The 8,224-nt window shown below is 32.9% G+C and overlaps 1 protein-coding gene across 1 annotated transcript; it reads right to left on the bottom strand.

The window, feature by feature from the left end:
- Window positions 1–3,238: 3,238 nt before the first annotated feature.
- LOC120262011 (U-box domain-containing protein 34) lies at window positions 3,239–7,826 on the bottom strand. Its single transcript, XM_039270045.1, has 9 exons — window positions 7,638–7,826; window positions 7,424–7,545; window positions 7,210–7,325; window positions 6,176–6,297; window positions 5,770–6,083; window positions 5,547–5,648; window positions 4,603–5,031; window positions 3,697–4,446; window positions 3,239–3,605 (listed from the first exon to the last, which is right to left on the bottom strand). The coding sequence occupies exons 1-9, from the start codon at window positions 7,795–7,797 to the stop codon at window positions 3,411–3,413; spliced, it is 2,310 nt and encodes a 769-aa protein (XP_039125979.1). The 5' UTR covers window positions 7,798–7,826; the 3' UTR covers window positions 3,239–3,410.
- Between the last annotated feature and the right edge of the window lie 398 nt (window positions 7,827–8,224).

Here is an 8,224-nt window from a genome sequence, read left to right as displayed (position 1 = left end):
ATTAAAAAATATAGAAGTAATTAGATACAATTTAATGCTTCGTATGTTCAATAAAAAATGTAGTTGAACATGATGGGTTAAAAATTGTGGAAGTACATTAAACATTTAAAAAAATTTGAAAAAAATTATTTATGCTTCATAAATTTTTTAAATATATAAAACAGACTAAAGAAAGTTTATAAAATGGGACAAATAAAAATGTGCAAGAGGATTTTTTTTAAAATTATTTTTATTAGAAAAATTCAGTTTAAAGTTGTCCATGGAACATTTCATATCATCGAACCTTTCATATCAAATTATACAACTTAATTATACAACTTACCTAAGTAGTATGTAAGATAAGGTTAGGTATTTTTTTTTATTGCATCTAAAAATAAACACTGAACTTGTAATTAAACATTTTCCAATGCTATATATATATTTATGGAGAAAAAGAGCAAACAACTAAGAAAAAAATTTCCAATACTAATATGGAAGACTTTAATAGTATGTAAGACTCAAATTTATAGCTACCTAACTATATTTTTTTAAAGGCTTTTTTTCCTCTATAACCATCTTTATTTTTTAATTATTAAAATAACCTTATCCAAAGTATATTCACCAAACTAACCATTAAACTATTACATCAATCCCATCTCATCACCCATGTGTTTTTAAAATATAAAATATTAGGTATTTTTTCAAAAACACCCTTTATTTTTTAAAAAATACAAAACAAAAAATACTTTTATTTTTTAAACCATTTTCTTAAGTTATTATTAATAAATAATAATAATTATTTTTATAAAAACCAAAAAAATAAAATAATTTTTTAACTGGATTTATTTTAAAAGGTATGTTAATTTAAAATATATATTATTATTTTTTAAAAACACCAAAACTTTTTTAACAACATTTATTTTTAAAAATTATTATTATTATTATTATTATTATTATTATTATTTTGATCGAATAACTTATTTGTAGTTTAGAAAACAATAATTGCATTCAAATATAAATAGAAAATACATGTGCATGCGTCTACGTCTGATCTTTGGTCGGCCGGCGGTCCGTCGTCCTACATGTGGAACCATCTTTGGTTCAGGAACAGATTGCCAAAATTATGAACTCGGTATTGGATGAAAACATGGAGCATAGGTCTGCCTGTAGGAGCCTAGAGTATACCAAGGAGGGCACAACACATATAGGTTGATATTTGCGTTTGTTAAAAAATTATTTTTTATTTTTTTCGGTTTTTTTTAAAAATAATAATAAATATTTATTAATAATAACTTAAGAAAATGGTTTAAAGAATAAAAATATTTTTGTTTTGTATTTTTTTAAAAATAAAAGGTGTTCTTGAAAAAAAAATCATATTATTTTATATTTTAAAAACACATGGGTGATGAGATGGGGTTGATGTGATGGTTTCATGGTTAGTTTGGTGAATATATTTTGGGTAAGGTTATTTTGACAATTTAAAAACAAATGATGGTCATAGTGGAAAAAAACCCATTTTTTAATTATTTTTAAATATTTAAATTTATTACTTGAAACTTTGAGAGCAGATTATACACTTGCATTAATAGTATATATGTATAGATATACATTTTTTTACTATGGGCCCCATACATTTTTTAATTACTTTATTAATTGTGAATGGATGACAGTTACGGAATTTTATTTATTTATCTTTTTATGTAAGTTTTCAAAACTCTCCGCCTCTTTGTTTCTCTTGTTTTGGATCTTTGTTTGGATAGTTTTTTCCCCTCTTCTCCTCTTTTTCTTTTGATTTGGTGTGTGGTGCCGGCGACGAGGATGGGGAAATGTCTCTCCGTCAAGAGTTTTGTCTCTTACGTTGTGAGGTTCCATCGAAAAAATATCGTAGGATTTTGGGGGTTTTTGAGTGATCGATAGGTAAGTAAACCACATATAAACTTATGTATATATATAAAATTTCTGATTATCGAAATTATTTACATAATTATTTAATTACTTTGGGTTTTATTGTTAAAACCATTCATGGTGTTATGTTTAAATGTTTTGAGTTAAGATACTGCATCTACCATTATCTTCAGGATTTATAGATTTTTATTTATATATTTATTTGTTTATTTAATTGATTCTAATACTCAGTCTAATTATTGAATTAGGTTTAACTTGACTGCCACTGTTCTGTTAATATATTATATATTTTTATTTTATTTATTTTGAACTTCTACAAACAATGGCTATTTAAAAGTTGAAATGGTTGCATAAATCATGGTTTATAATTTTAAATGTGTATTCCGTTATGGATTACTTAGATTTTACATAGTGTGGTTACCTGCTTTATTAAATTTTACTTGTTCTTGTCATATATTGGCATCAACTAATTTTGAAATAATTAGAATTGTTTTCATTAGAAAACGGGATCACCAAATTTCAGTATTTTTGTGTTGACAATGATTTTTGACTTGACATATTTTTGTTATAGAAACTCGTAGTCCCAAAACTAACTTTAGAAATTATACGTGGGTTAAACACCGACGTGTCGACACGCATCGATAGAAATTATAGTTTCGCACATCTGCCGATATTACGGCTCGGGTCATCTGAGGATAAATCTATGAGTTCGAAATCGACTCGGGTCACCGAGTTTAAATAAATGAGTTCTGATGTTTTGTTTTGGCATTAGTTGTTTGGGGGACTTATATGCTCGTTATTTTGGTAAATTAAATATATTTTGATTTATTTATGATTTTTGGGTTCATTTTGATATTTGTTTCGTTATGTTACATTTTGTATGTTATTAAAAATTATTGAACATTTTGTGATCCCTGATATTTTTAGTGGTTACTGGGCTCCCAAGCTCATAATCTTGTTATTGATTTTTTTTTTCAATCCGAAGTGAATAGTGCAACAGGCATCTAAGTGGGCTAGTGAGTTATTATGTTTCCGTTTCTAAATTTGAGTTAACTGTCTAGTTGTGTGAGTATGAGATTTATGTATATGACACTAGCTTCTATTGGATGTTGAAATTCTAAACTTTGTGTTTCCCATTGTGTGATTAGATTCTGAGGCCTTGCACGCCTATTGGGTCTCGGCCTTGTGGGTGTGCGGCCGTTTGTCGGGGCACCGGGTCTGGTAAGCCGGGTTCGGGATTGTGACATTTACCTAAAATAAATTCTATTTATATAGCATTTGTTCTATATTATAGACATAATTATTATTATTTGAGACAAAATTCCCCATTGCACGAACCAATAAACCATATAAATAACTCAAGGAGCTGTGAACCTACTACAGCTTCAACAGCCTATAAATCGTTTGTTACTGAAATTAACTCTATTTCCATAGAAATTGCCATATGATACAGAAACCATCATTACTTACAACAATATAATTCAGAAAATAAAGCTTATCAAACATCATCAATTCTTTGTTACAATCTAAGTGATTGAGGATGCCACCCTTGACCTCCATTCTTGTATTGCCGAACTCACAGTATGGTTCGGGATTATGTTTGTATGCGAAAGGCCGAGTTTGGTGACAGGTGATATATTATGTTTCTCAAGCCATGCTTTGATTGCTCTATGCTCATAAGTGAATCCATCAGCAGTAATGTAGGGATTCTCCATTATTTCCTGTAGATGAGCAGTAAATTACAATCTTTTACTATGATAATAACAGGAAAATGAAGCAGAATGCCGGAGCAGCTTGGAGCAAAACTTTTACCTGAAGAATTGGACAGATGAAATGGGTCGGCGCAAAAACACTGAACTTGCGCAGCTTGAAACAAACATTTGCCATATTGACAAGTTCTTCAAGTTGCGGCATAACTTCTGTTTCCAGATCTGGTCTATCCCTGCATCGTAATCCAGAACATTTCAGTGCAAGCTTTGCTAGTCTCTCGGCTTCTACAAGAGGCCAGTCAGATATTGATTTGTCAAGTATATTTGCAAGACTGCCCCCATTTATTGCTTTTTCAACCTGCCGTACGAGCCCATTTGGTTGCTTGGCGGTAAGCAATTGAAGGGCAATAATTCCAAAGGCGTAGAGATCAGACTTGGGCCGGAGTGTGCCAGTTCGATGATACTCGGGATCTATGTAAGGGAATGTGCCAGCAATAACAGTTTCTCTATATTCAGTAAAACCATCAGGCACGACTTCTGACATGATTTTGGCCAGTCCAACATCTCCAATCTTGGCTGCAAAGTTCCTATCTAATAAGATGTTTCCTGGCTTAAGATCACGGTGAACGATAGGCTCTGGCTTGGTTGCATGCAAAAAAGCAAGACCACATGCAACTTCAAAGATGATTTTGAAGCGGATGTACCACGGGAGTGACAGCTTGCCCTTGTTGCAGAAAAGATGATCCTCTAAGCTTCCATTTTCCATGTACTCATAAACAAGGCATCCCTTTTCAGGGCAGAACCCAAGCAGTAAAACCATGTTGGGATGATGTAGCTGGCTCAGAACTTCAATCTATAATAAAACATGCATTAAAACAATCAACTCACAATTTTATTTCTTGCAGGCCACAATAATGTTATAATAATTATTCAAAATATGCAGAGACAAATATCAAGAGGTTAAATGAGTTATTATTCTTAATTACAGGAGAGAACTGTAGAAACCTACCTCTCTGATAAATTCCTCAATCTTATCAGGTGTACCATGCCGAAGAACCTTGACAGCTACTGCTATGTGATCAAGGTTGCATTTGTAGACATCCCCAAAACCTCCCTCTCCTATCTTCTTTGCATCAGAGAAGTTTCCGGTTGCAACCTCTATTTCATGACTTGAGTATATCCGGCATCTTCTATCATTTGAGAAGAGAGCATTTGCTATTTTTGATTTCCCCAAGGACATTTCGCTGGCAGCAATTTCTGCTTTATACCTATCCAATTCCTCTTTAGCAAGAAATTCTCCATTTTCCTGAACTACCTTAAGTGCTTCCAAATGCCTGGCCTGTTCTTCTTTAGCACTTCGTTTCAAAGCTTCTTCCCTCTCCAGCGCATCTTTAACCTTCTTTGACTCTTCTGAGCATTCTGCCAAAAGTAACCTGACCTGAAACATAAGTCAATATTAATCACAAACGTGAGCTATAAAGAAGAGATACAGATAGATCAAAGAGATTATATGAAGAGAAACTGTTGTCTGTATGCAGCAAACCCATGGAAGTAGGAATTGGACACAATAAAATATTTCAAGAAACTTAATGATCTAAGTTGTTATAATATAAAATGAAAGATTAAAATGAGAATATCAAGTTGATCTGCAAATTTATTATATGGAAAAGATATCACCAATTACGATGGCAGACTTAAGAGCAAGTTACAGGAAAAAGGATGATAAATGAAACTTAATGGAAAAAGTCTTGAAAATACTTATTATTTTATAAGGAGGCTAGATAGGGGAAAATGGAAGCCAAGCCATAAGTTACTTTCAGATAAATTACGGCATGCGATTATGTATAGACTTCAACATAAAAACTTAGCAAAGCACAAATAAAATTTTTTCCTACACAACTGATGACAAAGTTATATCTTTCTTCCCATGTGTTAAAGCAATCCAATGCTCACCTTATTCTTGGCAAGGACCAGGTCTTCACAGGTTCGGTTATACATTGCAAGAGTTTTCTGCAACTCCAGCCTCAGTCTTACAACCTCTGCGGAAGCCTCACCCTGCACAGATATTTTGCAAGCAATAAGTGTACGTGCAAGTCTATAGCATTCAAGCGACCTCAGTAAACATGAGGGCTAGTATAGTTTAAAAATTTTTTAAGCAAAAGTCAATTTCCTTCACCTCTTTAATAGTGTGCAGAAGAACAAACGGGGTGTCTTTCAAAGAACCCGTAGGTTCATATCTCTTCCCTGTTTTAACATCAAGGGTCAATATTTCTTTATCATAACCTCCACACACTGATGCAGTTTCTGAATATCCACCAACACCAGAAGAAGTATGGGAGTATGTACTAACATCAGACTTTCTGGGCTTTAGTGATCTTTCACTATCTTGAAAACTGCTTGCAGGTACTTGTTTACCAAGGATTCGCCCTTCTTTCCTTCTAGTGAAAGTTTTTAGATTAACAGTCCTTATTTCTGTTGTAGAATTTAGCTCTGAACAGAAAAACTTATTGTCAGGAAAAAAACAGTAAGACATAAAATATACATGATATGCTCAATCACAGGCAACAAACATTTTGACTTACCATCCTCGAATAATTGATGAGAAAATTTCATCTTGAGCCTGAGTCGTGACACAGCAAAAATGTTGCAAAAGTTTGGGGCTGATTCCATGACGGTGGTCGCTATGTCTGGTCTCCTTAAAATCCTAATACAATTAAATTATGGGGAAAAAGCTGTCCACTCAGAAATGATTCACAAATATAAATGTGATTATGGTAGGAAGAATTTAAATACTAAGTCATTTGATCCTCAAAAACTAAACCATAAAGCAGTTTCATGAAGTAACACATGAGTTCTCCGGAATCAACATATACAAACAATTCAAACCCAATTCAAACCTTGAAACTTGAATTGCCAAGTATTGATTCACTACTCATTGTTGATCTAACAAAACTAAACAGCCATCTCGCTTTGTCTGTGTATCTTAACTCTAAGAACAAGCTAGAAGTGGAAGCAGCAAACTAATCATCCTTACCATTTTTTCTCTAATACGAGGCATTACCTCACTCTTGAATTGCAAAGATTCAAGAACAATCACCATCCTCCTAAGCTAAGGATGTGTTCACCGTGTCTTTTCTGATAGAACCTTTAAGTAGAGCTTTTACTAAATAGAACTTTTAAACATATAATTTTAGGATTTGGAACATAGTATGACTTTATTTTAGAGGGGCTTGAGCACATTTAAGGGAAATAATATAACAAAAAAAGGTTAATTTAGAGATGATAATTTGAAATTCAGATTTTATGAAACAGCTTCCATTCAAAGCTTAAATTTTTAGCTTCAAATTTAAAGCAATTTTCAGCAATAAAAACAAACCTAAAGCTCTCATTTAACTTGTCAGCCAAAAACCCATTTAAGGTTGGAAGAGCTTTGATGGTTAGAAAGCTGTTCTTTAGCTTCTCAAATAGAACACCAAGTAAGCATTAAATTTTCAACTGTTTAAATTTATTTCACTATATCAAGCATTAAATCTTAAAAAATTTCCAACTTTATAAGACTTGAATTTCATCATGTAAAACCAAATCTGAATGGCAAAAGGGGGAAAAAATACAATACCTCCTGATCCATTTAAATGATGAACATCCCAGAACCAAATTCTTTATCCCAGATTCAATCACATATCTAACAATTGCAGCTTCAATGCTCTCTCCTTCCAACACCAAAGTCTCCAACTAAACAACATCTTCAACATCATGAGTTCAAATTCATGCAATAATTCAAGAAAAAGGAAACTTTTCAAAGTGTGCATCAATTAGAATAAAAATCTAACCTTTCTCTTCCCACAAAGACTCCTGAATTGAAAGAAAACCTCTTGCGCTTTCAACTTCTGATCCTGGACATAGATTTCCACCACTTCTCTCTCCAAATTCTCGATTGGAATCGGTTCCCCCGCTGCACAAATCACACAAACAAAAACTCAATTTCTCCAAGATTGAACTTGAAGAACAAGAACCGGAAGAGTGATTAGGGTTTGAGGAGCTTACAAGGGGAAGGGATGAATGAGATGGAGGGTATGACATGGAGGAGGAGAAGGCGGTGGGCAAAGGGGCCGAGATTCTCAGCAGCCCAGCGAACAGCACGGCGGCTCCGACCACCGCAGCCGACGGCCACGGCCACCGTCGCTTCCTCGCCGGAGATGGACATTTAGCACGTTGAAGCACCCGAGTCCGGCGGGGGATGAATTTGAAGTTCATTACGGTCAACTAAAAAGTCAACGTTGACTAGTGATAGCGACTTAAAAGAAGCAGCCGAGAACAAGACCTGAGCCGTGATGTAGTTGTATACTAGTACTAGTAAATGAATATTAATTTTATTATATTAATATTTTTTTATATTAATTTTAGTGGAAATGATAATTTTTGAAATTAATTGAAGGAAAAAGGCTGCTTTTGATGGATATTTAAGTCTAGCGTTAGCTCCTTTATCACAATATATAGCTATATATATATATATATTATATCATCATTATTTAATTATATATTTTTCTTTTTATATATATATATATATATATGAAACTATATTTATTATATATTAAATTTTTTTTAAGCAATAAACATACACATAAATTGGG

This window comes from Dioscorea cayenensis, chromosome 5, assembly GCF_009730915.1.
Source record: "Dioscorea cayenensis subsp. rotundata cultivar TDr96_F1 chromosome 5, TDr96_F1_v2_PseudoChromosome.rev07_lg8_w22 25.fasta, whole genome shotgun sequence".
NCBI lineage: Eukaryota > Viridiplantae > Streptophyta > Magnoliopsida > Dioscoreales > Dioscoreaceae > Dioscorea > Dioscorea cayenensis.
Note: the sequence above shows the minus strand (reverse complement) of the source record. Positions and strands in the feature narration are given on the sequence as shown.

Excerpts from the sequence above, each read along its gene's own strand:
- LOC120262011 (XM_039270045.1), bottom strand. The coding sequence starts at position 7,797 with ATGTCCATCTCCGGCGAGGAAGCGACGGTGGCCGTGGCCGTCGGCTGC. Across the intron at positions 5,032-5,546 it reads TGGTCCTTGCCAAGAATAAG|GTCAGGTTACTTTTGGCAGA; the intron begins GTGAGCATTGGA and ends CTTATGTTTCAG. Across the intron at positions 3,606-3,696 it reads TCATCTGTCCAATTCTTCAG|GAAATAATGGAGAATCCCTA; the intron begins GTAAAAGTTTTG and ends GCTCATCTACAG.